Source organism: Passer domesticus, chromosome 2, assembly GCF_036417665.1.
Source record: "Passer domesticus isolate bPasDom1 chromosome 2, bPasDom1.hap1, whole genome shotgun sequence".
Lineage (NCBI taxonomy): Eukaryota > Metazoa > Chordata > Aves > Passeriformes > Passeridae > Passer > Passer domesticus.
The window spans coordinates 30,931,097-30,948,367 of record NC_087475.1 but is presented as its reverse complement, the minus strand read 5'-3'; the positions used below and the strand labels follow the sequence as shown (position 1 = coordinate 30,948,367).

General features: G+C 42.2%; 1 protein-coding gene and 1 long non-coding RNA gene across 2 annotated transcripts; one reads left to right on the top strand and one right to left on the bottom strand.

Moving 5' to 3' along the window:
* Positions 1-261: 261 nt before the first annotated feature.
* LOC135293644 (uncharacterized) lies at positions 262-3,627 on the bottom strand. The gene is made up of 2 exons (XR_010355765.1): positions 3,400-3,627; positions 262-2,955 (listed from the first exon to the last, which is right to left on the bottom strand). It is a non-coding gene; the product is annotated as an uncharacterized LOC135293644 (long non-coding RNA).
* A 399-nt stretch (positions 3,628-4,026) lies between these two features.
* CNOT11 (CCR4-NOT transcription complex subunit 11) lies at positions 4,027-15,922 on the top strand. Its single transcript, XM_064408071.1, has 7 exons — positions 4,027-4,489; positions 5,648-5,812; positions 10,189-10,341; positions 10,886-11,088; positions 11,843-12,045; positions 13,250-13,346; positions 15,569-15,922. Exons 1-7 carry the CDS (start codon positions 4,084-4,086, stop codon positions 15,764-15,766), a joined length of 1,425 nt encoding a protein of 474 aa, XP_064264141.1. The 5' UTR covers positions 4,027-4,083; the 3' UTR covers positions 15,767-15,922.
* The last annotated feature ends 1,349 nt before the right edge of the window (positions 15,923-17,271 follow it).

Below are 17,271 nucleotides of genomic sequence, written 5' to 3'. Positions count from 1 at the left end.
CAATGATATTTTTGGTGTTTCTTAAGTGCTTTTCAAGCTGTATCCAAGATACCTTGGCAGCTTAGAGAGCTGACTAACAAGTGAAGATGTGTTCTCATACAGTTACTCAGGAAGACTTTTAGGCATTGTTAGCATGCCAATATTGTTGATTACTCCAGGAATAACAAAACCTGTTTCTGTATTGGTGGTCCTGCGTTTGAATTGAAAAGATGAACTAGGAAGAAAACATTTAACTATTACACATGAAGAGATGTATACAAAATGCATCTTCTCCTTTCTTTCTCTGATATGCTGCTATTTAAAGACACTGTAGACAGGATGGGTCACTTTAACTGCTGTGGAAAGGAATTTGTGTACAAGAGAGAATTCTCATGAGAACAGAACAGAACAATCTGGAAGTGCTTTAATTCACTCTTTGACTTTAAGGTGTGATTTAATTCCTTCCTACTGTGTCCTTCCTAAATGAACTGTGGGGATAAAAGATAGGCTGTTGGGAGTTGTTTCCTGAGTATTCAGCCTCTTTGCTAGAAGAAACTAAAATACTGGCTGGATAGTTCTTTAATATTTTTATTGCTCCTTCCAAATGTTGTCTTTTTCCATCTATCCTTCATTAGGATTCTTTTTATAGTACATGCAATGTACTCTGTGTTTCTTATGCATCATCTAAAATACAATAGTAAACAATACAAAATATAATAGTAAATAATATAATAAATGTTAAGAAGGAAAGAAGGAAAGAGAACTCCTTCTTGTAATTAACTTACAGTTAAATTGCATAGCCTTGCCCTTAGCTCAGGAAATAAAATCTGACTGTTCTCCTTTGGTTGTGAATGTAATTTTCCAGTAACAATTAAAATTCATCAAAAGCTGATGATGTTCTTTTCAATACTACACCAATTGCATTCTAACCGCCAAATCATTTTGTAAAGGCTTGTTTGCATTTGCAAAGGGTAACCTGCCAAACTAGATTGCCTGTGTCACTTTTAGTCTGGGCTAATATATGTTAGCATGTTTGAGCCAACAGGGCAGGGTTACACAAGGGAGATGAGAATCAGAAATTTAAGTACAGCCCCAATCTCTTTATCCCTCTTTAGGAACTCAAAGCATGATTTTTACTGAGGTTCTTCCTTAAAGTCAAGCATGAAAAATGACAGGTGTATTTTATGCTTATATTGACCATTTAATGGCTATTCCATAGGCCTAAAAGAAATGGAATATGCTCAGGCTGCTCCCAGAGGCATTGCTCTGCAAAGGGAGAAAACTGAAGTCTTCCTTTTATACCGTGAGGTTGTGCTGCACTGAGGCATCCCCTGCAGAACCAACCCCCTGGCCCACCAAGGGAGCTGGGGCCCCAGCCTTCCTCCCTGAGTGTAACGCAATCCATTTCAGATCTGGCCCAGAACTCCTTTTATTTCAGTCTGCACTAGTACCACACACTCTTGCTTCTTCATTACATGAGTTTGGAGCCCAAGAACGTCCCACACACTCCCTGAGCAGTCACAGAAACACTATTTTGCTCACTATGTTTTCTGTTCCAACAGCATTTTAACCTCATCTGGTTTTGGTTTTTTTTAGATTAAGATTTTTCCTACCCTGAAATGGTAATCTGTTTTAAAATCTTTGTGACTTCAAAATTCCCTTTGTCAACTGATGGTTGGGCCCATGCCACTTCCTATTAAGTATTCCATCTTCTAAACTGTTAGCTTTTCTGTTCTGATGAAACCTTTTAATTTGCATTGAATGCTTTCATATAGCTGCATTAGTGAGCACATATGGGTAATACATTTTTCTTGCTATCTCAGTCATCAGAGAAACTTTTTATTTCTCTAAAGTCCATTTCTGCAGTTCTGCATCCATTATTCCAGTAAGCAGAATATCAAAGAGTGAATTATGATTCTGAAGTCTATAGGAAAAGAAGAAGCAGCTTTCTCTTTCTAAATATTTTTCTTCTTTTAGCTCTGTTGTCTTCAGCAGAGTTTGTTATTAGGAGCAGGCTGTACAAAAAAGACCACCTGGACAAAAGCATCAAAGGTTTGTTTGGGTGCTAATCCAGCCAGCAAGCCATCCCTCAATATGAGGCACAACTTCAGATGCACTAATTTTTAACCATAAACTTCATGCCAAAAATTAACAAGTGCAACTTTTGTCAGCACACCAGAAACAGAAAACCTGCTGGTTGGTCTGAGGCCTGTGCTCTCCCAAGTTTTCCACCGAGCCCTATCACACACATACAGTTTACTTCCTCAGCTATTTGCAATGCTTTCATCTTCTTCCTAAATCTTACAATTAAAGTCCTTGTTGCAGTTGGTAGTAAACTCTAAATAGGCCTAAACTTCCAAATAATACTTTGTTTTCTTGAATACCCCAGCCAGGTCAGGGAGCTCACTGGCATCCTCTTCCATCTGCCTTACTCTTCTAGCAGTGCATGTTGCAAGCAGCCTTCTCACCGTGATCCAGACTGCTGGTAACTGCTCTGTCAACAAGGCTTTCAGATCGTGCCTCCCCTGGCTGTAGACCTTGTTTTCCTCACAGCCCCATCCTTTTTAACAGATCTGTATGTACATGAATCCTTTACACCTCTGGGATCTGGGTTTCTTTCCCATCAGAAACATGAAACACGGAACACCTCCATTACGTGGTCTATATGCAGAACACACGCCTTCAATTTATATTTAGAAACTGGATCCCATCTCTTACATATGTATTGCTGTCTGGAAAGCCAAGATCCTTAGGGCTGGGTGACTTGGGAGGAGTACTACTACTAGAATTAGTTGCCTGCTCTCAGGACTTCCTAAGCTCTCTTCTCTTCTCTTCTCTTCTCTTCTCTTCTCTTCTCTTCTCTTCTCTTCTCTTCTCTTCTCTTCTCTTCTCTTCTCTTCTCTTCTCTTCCTCCAGGCCATGACCCCTCAGCACTTCTTCAGGTTAAGCCTGTGACTTGCTGTCCCATGAGATGTACTTGCACAGGATAAGCCAATGAAGCAGATCATCACATTTCATCGGGATGTGCTTCAATCCCTGACCCCCAGACACGTTATTGCTGCTCACCACCCTCCCGCTCTGCTGAGAGCCCCACCAGCAAAGTGGATATTCTCAGCTGCACTGGACTATGGAAGATATGGATGAACACCAGCCCTTCACAATCACAGAATCAATTCGATCGGAAAGGATTTCTGACATCATCCAACCTGTGACTGCACACCACCTTGTCAACTACACTGGGGCACCAAGGGCCATATCCAGTCTTTCCTTAAACGCTTCCAGGGATAGTGACTCTGCCACTTCCCTGGGCAGCCCATTCCAATGTCTAATCACCCTTTTTGTGAAGAAATCCCTAATGTCCAACCTAAACCTCCCCTGGTGCAGCTTGAGGCTGTGTCCTCTTGTCCTGTGGCTGGTTACCTGGGAGCAGAGTCTGACCCAACCCGGACACAACCTCCTTTCAGGTGGTTGTAGAGAGTGTTAATTAAGATCTCCCCTAAGCCTGCTTCCCTCCAGGTCCAACAACCCCAGCAGCCTCAGCTGCTCCTCATACAACTTGTGCTCGAGACCCTTCAGTGGGCCCAGTCCCAGGTGTAACTGCTCCGCCGTTAAACGGCACGGCCACGGGGCGTTCCTCGGCCTCGAGAGAGCCCCGGCCCCACAGCCGGGCAGGGCGCGGGGCCCGTGAGGGGCGGGGCCGTGAGGGGCGGGCCCGTGAGGGGCGGGCCCGTGAGGGGCGGGCCCGTGAGGGGCGGGCCCGTGAGGGGCGGGGCCGTGAGGGGCGGGGCCGTGAGGCGCGGGGCCAGAGCAGCCCCGGCCCGTGGGGCGCGCGCGCTCCCCGCGCGGCCCCGCCCGCCACGGGGACGGCGCAGCCGCGCCGCGCGCCGCCGGGCGCCCCCTGCCGGCCCCGCGGGAGCGCGCGCGGCCGCCGCCCGGACCAATGGCCCGCCCCCGTCGGGCGGCCCGGACCAATCGCGGCCCGCCCGGCCGCGCGCGCGCCGCCCCGCAGCCCGGGCCGGAACGTCCCCGGCGCCTTTCGCGGCAGCGCCGTAAAGCGCGGGCGGCGGGCAGCGCCGGGCCCGGAGCGGCGGCGGTCGCGGTCGGATGCCCGGGGGCGGGGGCAGCCCGGCGCCCGGCTCGCAGGGGGCAGCGGAGGCCGGCGAGGCGGCGGCGGGCGGCAGGATGAGCCTGTCGCCGAAGGAGCTGTCGAGCCTGCTGAGCATCGTGTCGGAGGAGGCGGGCGGCAGCACCTTCGAGGGGCTCTCCAGCGCCTTCCACCACTACTTCGGGAAGGCCGAGCACTTCCGGCTGGGCTCCGTGCTCGTCCTGCTGCTGCAGCAGCCCGACCTGCTGCCCAGCCCCGCGCAGCGCCTCACCGCGCTCTACCTGCTCTGGGAGATGTACCGCACCGAGCCCCTGGCCGCCAACCCCTTCGCCGCCGTCTTCGCCCACCTGCTCAACCCCGCGCCCGAGCGCGGCGGCGACGAGGCGGAGCGCACGCCGCTCTCAGGTGCGTCCCGGGCGGCGGGCCCGGGCCCTCCTGGGAGAGCGGGGGGAATCCCGCACGGCCGGCGGCTCTGGGCCTGCGTCAGCCGGGCCCCGTGCTTGGACCTCGCGGCTCTGCAGCTGCCTGAGGGCTGGGGCTGCGTCGCCTGGGGAAGAGGAGGCTCGCTGCTTTTCGCGCTCTGCAACCTAGCCAGGTCGGGGTCGGCCTCTTCTCCCAAGCGACCAGCGACAGGACAAGAGGGCTCAGCTTTCTGAGCCACGGCAGGTTTAGGCTGGAGTAGGGAGCTCTTCACAGAGCGATTGGGCATTGGAATGGGCTGTCCAGGGAGGTGGTGCAGTCACCGTCCTTGGAGGTGTTTAAGGAGAGACTGGACGTGGCACTCAGTGCCCTGCTGTAGTTGACATGGTGGTGTTCAGTCGCAGGTCAGACTCGGCGATCTCGGAGGTCTTTTCCAGCCTAATTGATTCTGTGATAACACGGAAATTGTTGGGATAAAGCTGGAGGTGATAGGAGGCTTCTGGCAGCCTTAAAGCTGTGAAACAAAACTGTTAGAGAGAAATACATGAGAGTGAAACGCTTTTTTCCTCTTCAGTAAATATGACACTACCAGTGACAAGTAAATCAGTTTTTTTAAAAAATAACCCGTTGGAGAGACTACAGAGAGGGCCACCAAGTTGGTTAGAAGGCTGGAGCACTGGAACAGGCTACCCAGAGAAGCTGTGGATGCACCATCCCTGCAAGTGTTCAAGGCCAGGCTGGATGGAGTGGAACACATAGGGACAGGTGTCCCTGGCCGTGCCAAGGGGTGGGAACTAGCTGCTCTTTAAGGTCCTTTCCAACCCAGGCCATTCTCTGAATCCGTGAATCGCAGTGTCAGCTCACACTAAATAGCTCACTTTTTGTCTGGACTGGAAATTGTGTGAATGAACTAGCACGAGTGACTTGGCATCAGCTGTGGCATGTTGTAATGCTGATCTTGTAGTGCTGTATTTTGCATTAAAACAGTTCTGTATGTGTCACACAGACTCTCCAGCTGCACCTACTTTGCCATAAATAATACATCAGTTTGTCTTAGTTTTGCTTGTTACACATGAAGAGCATGGAAACTGTTAATGCTCCCACATTAAAAACCATGGATTGTTTTTCATTGTGTCTCCACAGGCTTCTTACCTCCCATAACTCCTCCAGAGAAGTTCTTTCTTTCACAACTGATGCTGGCCCCTCCTAGAGAGCTGTTCAAGAAGACTCCTCGGCAGATCGCTGCCATGGATGTGGGGAACATGGCCCAGTCAGTGGACATCAGTGGGCTGCAGCTGGCACTAGCAGGTGAGGAAGGTTTGTGGCTGTGCTGCTCTTGGGGGTGGAAGCTCTCATTGGAATGTGACTGTGGGTTACTTGAGAAAGCCCTGTCTGTCCTCCATATGAAAAGGTTTGAACTATGCTTTAAGGTCTTCAAGCCTGTGTTCAAGCACTTGGAGAAACTGCAGGCAGAGATTACAGCCTAACTCTTTTATCCTCCTTAACAAGTAGTTTTTTAGGCATATATGTAACTGCTTTAAATACAAGAATATTTTGCAATTATAGGAAGTTTTTAATCTACAGCTATGAGGGATTTTTTTGGTGGGTTTTTTGTGTGCTTACTTTGTTTTAGTTATTTGTGGGTTTTTTTGGTTTTTTTTTGTATTTTCATCCCTTTTCACCCTTTGCAGTATTTCTTTCATGAGAGAACAAGCATAAATGTAATGCTGCTATTACATACCAGTACTTCTGCTGTACCTGGAAAATTGACTATTGCAATTATGTCTTTGATTTATTGCAAAGTTAGGCCTTGGTGTTAGCTCAAGAGTTGGAAGGGGATCCAGTTTTACTAGACTGAAAAGAAAAGCAATGTGATGCTTATCCTTTGACAGGAGAACAGGAGGAGGGACATGACTGTTCATGTCACATCTGGGGCGAGGATGAAATATATATTGTTGGGAACAAGGAACCAGTTTAAAAACAAAAAAAAAAATCCTTTTTCCCTCAGTAGGTTGCAGTAGACCTGCTTGCTTGAAAACTGACCATCCAGTTCTGTACCTGTACAATGTGATTTATTGTTCTGAGGTTGGGCACCATTTAGATTTTCTGTGTCCTGCAGTTGTATCTTGGTATTGTAATTTTTTTTCTGTGGACTCTGACATTGACTGGTAAAGCTGTGGTACACTGTCCCTTGTTCACAGTCTACAGATGTCTTGTGGAGTCCTCCGTAGCTGCTATTTTCAGACTGGGATAATTTGAAAATGCAAATTGAACACCCTAACATGTCATTGTGGGTGAGACAAACTTTTCTGGTCCTTCTTGTGTTCATCCTGTCTGTATTTTGTAAAATACCTCAGCGAATTAAAATTTTGTGAAGCCTCAGGTGACTTGTCATTTTTAGTGCAAGGCATATGTGATGCCTTAAGAAGCCTCAAGGTGCTTTTATTTGTTTTCCCCTTGGTACTGTGTTTGCCTTCTGAATAGTTTGTTCTCATTAAAGATGAAATCATTGAATCACAGAATGGTTTGGGTTGGAAAAGACCATAAAAATCATCTACTTCCACCTTCACCCTCTGTGGGCATGGACACCTTCCAACAGACCAGGTTGCTCAAAGGCCCATCCAGCCTGGACTTGGACATTTCCATGGATGGGGATCCACAGCTTCTCTGGGCAACCTCAAAACTGCCGTTGGGTGAATGTGTGCTGTAGGCCACATACTTTATTTAAAATAGAAGATAATGGTGGCTGAAAGTAGAATACAAAGTCATTAATGGTGCTTGTATAAAATTTATATCATTGTTTACATAATCCAGTAAAAGTGCACAGTTGCTTACAAGCAGTTGTAGAAGTTATGTAACAAAACCAGCTGCATCTGGAAAAGCTCTGTGCTGTCTTTCTCAGACTTCTTGCTGTAGGTCTCCAGAATAACTGTCTGCTTTCTAATCACTTTCTTAGAAGATAAATCTTTTACTTGTTTTAAAATCATGATGCTTCTTCTGTTTGTTGTGTTTTGGAAAGTCTGATTTTTTTACTAGTCTTTAGTATATTTCTCCTAATGATTCAATATGCAGGATGGAGCTGGTGCTGGATGATGACACTAAGATGCAGTGTTGGAGGTGTTTTGTTTACAGCCTTTCCCCAGAAATGTACAGAATGTCATAGCTATAACACTTGGTAGCTTTTCAGAAGTATGATCCTTGAGATGAGTTCATGGCTGTCCAGAGCAGGATGACTTTGACTTGCTTTAGCACATACCTGCAAAATCAAATTAAATAATTTAGAAAACATTCAATTTTTTGCTATCAGTTTATCTCTCCCAATCCTTTATTTTTGTGAAGAAAACAAAAACACTTATCCTCTGAATCTGAGCTCACTGTGACAGTTTATTTGCAACTCTAAGGTAGATTGTCTATTTTTGTTTTTCTTTTTTGGTTTTAAGGTTTTCCACCATCACCCACCCCCACCCCCCCCCCCCAAAAAAAAAAACCAGAATGCTGGAATCTAGCATCGTGGGCATGAGTTGTTTTGTTCTCTCTTCCCTTGGTCTGCAGAGGGCTAATTCAAACTTTAGTACTGCCCTACAATATGTTTTTGTTCATCTGGTGTGCTACCCTATAAAAAAAATTCTCCTAGTTGCAGGGATAGGTCTCCTGGCAAAGTGTTCCTCAGTGTTTGTCTGATAACCCCTATTTGATGGGGGAGTAATTGACCTGGATGAAAGTAAAGCTTTTAATACATTGTTGAGCATTCCTTAAGAATCAAAGAAAGTTTCTTTTTACCTGTAAAAATAATAAACTCCATCAAGGAACCTAAGGATTTGTTTCCAGTTTAGATTTATAGAATTTAAATGTCTTAGTTGAAGATGCTATATTAATTTCTGTTAAATCACCATCTAATTCTTACTTCTGCTTACCTGAAGCTGTTGTTTCAGCCCTTATCCTTGAAACAGTGAGGTTGAACTTCTGAGCTTCAGTGCATATAACTGAGGGCTCAGGTATCAGGTATAACTGAGGTGTCTCAAATCAGTGAAGTGTCTTGTCTAACATCACTAGTCATTTCAGATTATGAGGTTACAGACAAATCTGTGACTTACTGGCTGATGGATTTAAGTCCTAGACTATTAATGAAAAGATAGCAAAAGGACACCCAATGCCTCTCCCCCACTCCTGTACTTCTTTTGGTAAATAAACCCTTCTGTTCAGGGGCTAAATTAAAATACTCATGAGATGAAGTTTGAAGTAGTTACTTAAGTAGAAAATATGTTTTATAAACCATCTCATTTGGATTTTGCCTTTAAAATGGCCGGGGGGGGGAGGGATTTAAGTAGATGAAAATATTGTAGTTGTTGCCTTTAATAGAAAAATATATCCTGCTGTGCTGCTTCAGTGAGCATATATGCACATGTTTGCATTATCTGAAATAGCTGGATAAAGTGGGACAGAAAGCCAGAAAAATTAACAATTTTGTTCTCATAATGCTCTTGTCACTCACAGTTTTGGGCAAAATCTCTTGCAGATTTGTTTGGAGTCATATGAAATAGTTTGTGTGTGTGGGCAGCTGGAAGGGGTCAACATGATTGCACAAAAAGGAGCAAGCACACTTTGCTTAGAAGTGTTAGGCTACACAAAATAGAACAGCACTCACTCAATAGCCAGGAAATTGAGTGGTGTTTAGTTTCATCTGGAACTTTTTCAAGGGATTTCTTGTGTGGTACCAGCAATTTTGGACTTCAGATTGCTTAAGACATAATCTGCTGCTTAGTGTTCTCTGTTAACAGGGTGGGGAGAGGAATGTTAAGTGGTATTCTGTAGTGGGGATTTTTCTGCTTTTTGTCCCTTGGGGTTTTCCTTGCCAAAGCAATGGAAAACACGATCTCTCAAACTAGTACAGAGAACACAGAAGATCAGCCATTAAGTCTTCAGATACAGAAGAACAATAGATTATTGACAGAAGGGTACATAAAAATCTGGTAATGCAAGCAACAAGGCCCATATTTTCCTTTTTGGCCAATTTGTTCAAGTCTTCAGCTGTATATACACTAACCTTAATGTTATTTTTCTGTAACTTATTTATGGTCTGTAATTTGGCCTCTAGTGGGATGATTTTAGCTCCTTTCACGTTTGCCTTAATGATGATGTCTGTAGAATCACATAACCTTAAAACTCCATTGTTTACCACTAAAGCACTGATTCTGGCTTGACAGCAAATGTACAGGGAGCTCAGACAGTGCCACAGGAATGTGTTGGGTAAATCTGAATAGCTGACTTCAGGTCTAGTATGACCATTATCATCTGTAAATGGATCTGTGTAGATCTTTCACTTTCCTTCTCTGAGAAGTGATTACAAAACCAGATACTGCAGGTGAACTCTTTGAGGAGTAGCATGGGAACCTACTAATGTGCTGCTTTTAGATGTAGATTACATCAGTTATGTGCCTGTTCTAAGCCAGGACTACGTTTCAGATTAACATCTATTTCTTCTTTATCCTTGCTGCATACTCTCTCTCCTTGCCTATCAGCTGGCACTCAGACTGCTGACTGCCTGACTGTACTAAATTTCATGTTGATATTATCTGTTGAGTTTTTTCTAAAGCCACTTCTTTTCTAAAGCTGCTTGTTTCTCAGTACTTTTAGTATTCCAGGCATTTCTGTTCCAATTTTATGGTTTAATATTCTTCTTTCAGAACGTCAGTCCGAGCTGCCAACACAGAGCAAGGCCAGCTTCCCCAGCATTCTCAGCGATCCTGACCCAGATTCTTCCAACTCTGGTTTTGACAGCTCTGTTGCTTCCCAGATCACAGAAGCATTAGTGAGTGGACTAAAGCCTCCTATAGAAAGTAGGTGCATTTCCACATCTTTCTGTAACTCACAACATACTGTGTTATTATACTTCAGATAAAATGTAAAGGAGTTCAGAAATATTTTCAAGGCATGAAATGGAAATTAAGGTGAATGTAAGTGCAAGACTGCATCATATTGTTTCTAGATCAGATTCTAGTTTTCACGTTTACAGACTTCTAGAAATCTGGAGTCTGTCTTCAAGCCCTTCCCCATGTCATCTGTTGAACAAGATACTAGTCCCTGCACTGAGATCTGCATTGGCTCGTAACACCTCCCAAGGAAGCAGTTACTGTGGAAGGGAAAAAGACCACAGGATCAGTAACACAGTGATCTGAATAGAGAGGAAAAACAGGTGTATGGAACAGTATCACTAAAAATCAGAAATAAATGTTTTTCTGGGAGGCAAATAGGATTGTAGTGCTGTTCTCAGTGTTATCATAGCTTAAAGAAATAGAGGCTTTTGGGGCGTCTTCTGTTTTTTACTGATACAGAACTGAAAATCCAAAGCTTAAGAAAATGTCTCCTTTGTTGCCTTTTTAGGTCACTTTCGACCAGAGTTTATTCGACCACCACCTCCACTCCATATATGTGAGGATGAATTGGCATGGCTAAATCCAATTGAACCAGATCACACAATTCAGTGGGATAAGTCAATGTGTGTTAAGAACAGCACTGGAGTTGAGATAAAAAGAATAATGGCAAAAGCTTTTAAAAGTCCTTTGACTTCACCACAGCAAACACAGGTAAGGATGATGCACTTTCCTGTCTAAAATGATTCTCTAAGAAGCTATTAACTGCTGTATTTTAGAAAAGTTTGAGCACTTTCATTGATCTGTGTTTGGATTCAGGAAACATTTACATTGTAAAAATCAAAAAATTTTGACTTGGGTTTGTCTGAATTAGGAAGATAATGTTCATACTATTAACTTGATGTAGTTACAGTTGATCAGGAGTGGCGCTGACATTTTTCTGTGTGGAAAAATCTTTAAGTTGCTCGTGCTTCTGTGAAAGTTTTTGATAAATAATTACTTCAGAAATATCAACAACATTTTTTTCCCCTCAATTTGATAGTATTACCCCTGATTTCAGTGGGCTTTTTTCATAATCATTATGCTGGCACTATAAAATAAGATTAATTTGCGCTACTCTTTCTGCCAAGTGAACCTGAAATTGAGATTTCCTTCTACTGGACAGGAAACTAAAGGAGGCTGAAACTTGTCTTTTTTTTTTCATTAAAAAAAATTCATCATGGAATTTTTTTAAGTCCCTTCTTTGCCATCCACTGATGAAAGACTCCTAAATGTCCATAGTTTTATGGACACAGTTACCTGTACATAAACATTTTAAAGTAGCCCTCCAGTGCTTTTCAATTGAGAAGCCTAAATCTAAAGGTGTATAATTCTCCTGGATCTTAGATGTGTTATAAGAGTTTTTTCAAGCAGTAACATGAATAGTTGAGGAAAAATCAAGTGAGGATTTTTTTTTTCTTCTTCACAGCTCCTTGGAGAACTGGAAAAGGACCCCAAGCTTGTTTACCATATCGGTCTCACTCCTGCCAAATTGCCAGACCTGGTTGAAAACAATCCTTTAGTAGCTATAGAAATGTTGCTGAAACTAATGCAGTCTAGTCAAATAACAGAGTACTTTTCTGTCTTGGTCAACATGGACATGTCCTTACATTCAATGGAAGTTGTAAATAGGTGAGTATGATCTCAAATCTAGTAAGGTTTCACAGAGTATGTAAAATGAGCAGTTTTGTTTTATCAGGATATCTGGAAATGTTAGTTTTGATCCTTCTTGGGGCATGTCTGTGTGGGAGATAGAAGACTAGAGTGGGACAAAGGGCACTTATTGTGGGAATCCTCCACAAACAGTTAATGCCACATGGCTAATCTGCTTAATTGCAACTTGTATTCTTGATGCAGCTTAAGCGAACAAAAGGTGGTTGATAAACAGCTGCCCTGCTGTACAGTCATGTTCTGATTTCATTTAGAATAATTTCTGTAGATAGATACAACCCATTTTCTTAACAGAATGCTAGCCCCCTAAATGGGAATACTTTTCAGACAGCTAATTCCCACAAATTTACAGAAATATATCTCTCCCACTTAGTTTCTTCCATTTCTTGGCAATTACTGAATGTGAACTACCAAATAAGCCTCAATCAGCAGTCCCTTTGAAGCAGAGTTGAATTGCACCTTAAATATCTTCTGATATAATGAAACAGTTCTGAAAGAAATGCCTCCCTACTGGTGCAGACTGACAGCAGTTACTGCCCTGAAGTGGGGCAAATGATTGCAACATGGATAAAGAATGGTGAGAGCAGAGCTTTTACCTGTGTCCAGGAGAGCTACAGAACCAGTCAGGCATGCTGGTTCTCCCACAGCATAGCTACCACAGGAACAACTTTCATCAAACTGCAAAGTGACTGTCAGTGCAAACAGGGGGAGACACTGATTGTTAAGGGAAATAAGACAAGAAATTGAAACTGCACTTGAAACTAAAACCTTCACCTGTTCCCCTTTCACTATTTGAGATAGGATTGATTTGAGTTACTTTGGTCAGATTCTGTTGTAACCTTGTGGCAGTTCTCCATTTAGTGCATGTTGTTACCTTTAGAGAGCTGTATTGCTCTTTCAGTTAACAAACAGTGGCGACTCAAATGTCAGATGTACTAGAAACCAATCTAATTTAGCATCTGTACTGTCAGAGTTTAAACAAGTTTTACTCTTTATTTAGAAATTTAAATTACTAGAAATACATCTGGAAGCTGTAAAAAATCAGTTCTGTATTACAGAACTGGGAATAAACTCATATAACAGGTCTAACTGATACGATTTGTTTTGCTACAGAAACACTAGATTTATGGCTTCATAAACCATTGAAAATATTTTATTTGAACAGGCTTACTACTGCAGTTGATCTCCCACCTGAATTTATTCATCTTTATATCTCCAATTGTATCTCCACCTGTGAACAGATTAAAGACAAATATATGCAGGTGAGTGCTTCAATAAATTGGTTAGGAAAAAGTATCCCATATATTGCTCTGTGAAATATGTGCTATGATTTTAATAAGGCTGATACCATTAAGTTACTTTGGTTTACTGCTTTTTTATTTCAAAGGAACTTTTTTTTTCCTAACACTCTCTGCTTCCCAAGCCTGTCATACTTGCATGCTGGTACTGAGGAAGTTGTGGCCACTCCAAGGATCCCTGACTAGGGAGGGTTCAGGGGAAACCTGAGGAGGTTTACACACTTCTGGCATTCAGGGTTGTCTACATGCTGTGTGAGGTACTTCCTTCTCTCCTAAACTATCTGTTGGTTTCACCAGGTGCCCAGTAGAACTTTTCCTGGGTATATCATTGGTGAAAAACATTTCTGTATTCAGTTTCTCCAAGGTTTTTTGAATCCCAAGTCCTTGCCTTAGCTTTCTCCTCTTGATACTGAAGGACTGCAGTGTCCTGAGCTTCTTGCAGCAAGATAACTGTTGTCTCCCATTAAGCTTTTTTGGTGTCCTCTAATGCCTTCTCCAGCTCTACTGTATCCTTCAGCTACAGAAATGAAAGCTGTGTGCAGTGCACAGGATTCATAGTTGCAGTGTGATTTTAGATAGCAGCAATCCCTCCATCTTGTTCTCAGTCCCATTCTGATGATGACTGACCATGTGTTATCTTTTGGTGGCTGCTGCTTCTCTGCTTTGTGGTTCTGCCAGACACATATGGGTGACTGGATCTGTGACCTGCTGAGTAGCTCTGCCTGTTACACTTGGTAGTGGAGTAGGAAAACAGCAGATCTGGGTTGCAGCTGAGAATATGCCCAGAGTGAGACACTGCTCACAGCGGCTGCTGAGAGCACATAGCAGCTGTGCTTCAGGGACACAGGGGACAAAAAAGAGCTCTGAGGGTCAAGGAACATACACTGATTACTAAGCAGCACGCAGAGCTTGAGAGCTAACATTTTTTAATGTGTATGGGACCTCACAGCAGCTGAGACACAAGATGTTTTGTTTAAAAAGCATGGTAGAAAATTACTGTTGGAAATGATCCTCAGAGACTGGGAGTCAGCCAGTAATCTTGCATTTGCTCTTTTGCCGAGTTTCATGCTCCTGGATTATTAAAATTACTCATGTAACTAATTTGTGTTGCAGAAAAAGCATGTAATGCCTTTTGATCACAATTAAGGAAATACGTTGTTCAGTCTCTGAATTCTCTCATTATAAGTAGCAAATTTTGCAGTAGCAAGATCAGTTCCTGGAAAAATAGCTGATATCTGATTTTCAGTGTCAAATAATCTGAAATGCTTTTGGATCTGTCACATCCTTCAGTTCTGTTTGACAAACATTGTTCACATACATAATTTCTTTTAGAGAAAGGTTCGGGTTCAACTTTCTCACAATGTGAAGTACGAGAGCACTTTAATGATAAAGACTTGGTTTTTATCACTGGTCCTTGGGGAAGAATGTGCTCTGTGTTAAACAGATGGTTGGTGACTGGACCTATGTATGACAGATTTTAAGTGCCTGTTCCTAAGCTTTCACTTCCAGTTCCCACCGTGCTTTTCAAGGTGTTGCCTAAGTAGCTCTTAAGAAAGAGGAACACTTTTAAGATCCTGTCTTTTCTCTGGATCAGGGAAGAAATGAGCCATGAGTTCCTGGATTAGGTGTCCCTGGATTTTTTTTTTCCTTCTAACATAGAGTAAAAGGGTTACCTGCTGATTCAGCAACCCAGCACATTCCATGAAGGAAGTTTGGAATCAGTTTGGTGATGTCACTGTCTATCTGAAGTTCCTTGATGATGTGGTCATAAGAAATTTTAAGATGTGAAACTTGTTCAATTTTCTTTATGGTGCTATTGTAGAAAATAAGACTAAGCAAGACTCAAATGTTGACATCATCTTCAGCTATTATCTCTTCTTTGCCTTTATTCAGATTACATAAGTTAACTGCAGTGGATAGGTAGATCTGGTGCTTCATTTGTGCATGGGATTAATCCTGAGAAGGCTCCTGCATCCTGAAGTACAAGAACTGTAAAGCAGTCAATTTTTTAAATATAGTAGTAGTGTGGGAAATGGTAGACAAGGGGCAGCATGTACAAAGCTTAGGAACATGATAACTGCTGAAGCTAAAACATCTCACTTGTGCTGCTGAGGGCCAACAGTCCTTTGCCTGACTTGGTTGCAAACATTTATTTGGATTATTAAACCATCTTTCTTATGTTTCAGAACCGCCTGGTCCGTCTTGTTTGTGTCTTTCTTCAGTCTTTAATCAGAAACAAAATTATTAATGTACAGGACTTGTTTATAGAAGTGCAAGCATTCTGCATTGAGTTCAGTCGGATACGAGAAGCAGCTGGCCTTTTCAGATTGCTGAAGACACTGGACACAGGGGAAAATCCATCAGAAACAAAAACATCAAAATAAAGTGACTGTCAGTGGCAAAAAACCCCTCTTGCTAGTGTTCTATACCAATTAATTGTACATTTTAAACTTAAATCCCTGGCTTAATTATGTATTATGTTAATTACATTATAAATAGCATTTTATGGATTTGAACAATAAATAAGGCTTTTTCTGATACACGTTTGATTTTGTGAAATGTGTTAGGCCTTATACCATTTTTCACTATTTCACTAAAATTTGTATGTTATATACATATCTTGAAATTCAGGCTCTAGTTCCAGAGCATATAAATGATACTTAGCTTTCACAGCAAATTTAAGCATTAATCTGGCACTCACTGTTTTTGGGTCCAAAATTGTTAGTATATAACTAAAGTGAACTTGTATCAAGGTAAGTTAGTTCCTTATTTTACCTTTTGTTCACTGTGTAAGACCTTCTAGGAGCTGGATAGAATGCCTAATAATGTATTCTAGTGAGTAAGGGAAAGTCTGTCTTGATATCTAGAATCAGCTAAAGGCTTATCTTCACAAGGCAGAAGTGAAGTTGTGTGCTGTAGGCTCACAGCAATATTCTCTCCTATCAAGACCACTGAGTATTTTCAGAATTATGCCAACAGCAGTTGTAATACCATACCTTACATGCTTGTAGAAGTCTTTCACTTAGGAAAGAGGGTCACATTTCTTCCATAAAAATCAAAAGAATGCCAGTCTCACTTCTTAATTTGCACAGAGGCAGAGTAGCTTTAATGTTAGATTCCAGGTATTGGGGAAACTGGAGATGGAGTCTACTAAACTATAATTTTAAGCTAAAAGTAGAGTAGCTGCTGTTATATTTAAGCCCTGAGGCTGAAAAGGAAAGTAACTTGGAAAGTTAACAAGTTCTAATTTAATGCTGCTTGCTAAATGAAAGTTGTTTTAAATCTGCATCTGCTTCTCAAATTTTTAGGAACTACAAGACCAATAATGCAAAGTAAATACAGTCTTTTGGCTTTTTCTTTCCAAAGAATTTAGGATGTGAAAGTGCTTGGATTGATAGGATTTTCAGTATCTTGTCTCATTTAGTATAATATTACAGTAAAACGTCCTGCAAGAAATGTTCTGTAGTTACATGGGCTTGGATTTGTGCAGCTGTCCAGTTAAAATGTATCAGGTCAACTATAGTAACACTTGCTTAAGATCTGTTCCAATTCTAGACATTGCTTCCAAACCCAATATATTTAGTATCAGGCATTTTTTGTGGCAACACTTAGAGCACAAACTGGTTTAAAATCATACCTTAATGTTTTCTATCTGCTACAGCTGAAGCCAAATTTGACTGTAGCAGTACCCCTTTAAAAACATAAAAATTTTAGACTAGTGTCATAGACTAATATCATAGTGCTACTATTATATTACAGCCAAAGTCTAGCTGTTCTGCATCTTCACTGTATTGGCTTGAGTTGTACTGATACATGTAATTTTTACAGTTCTGCGACAAATCCAATGATTTGGGACATATTAAGAAATTTTATTATTTTTATCATAGGT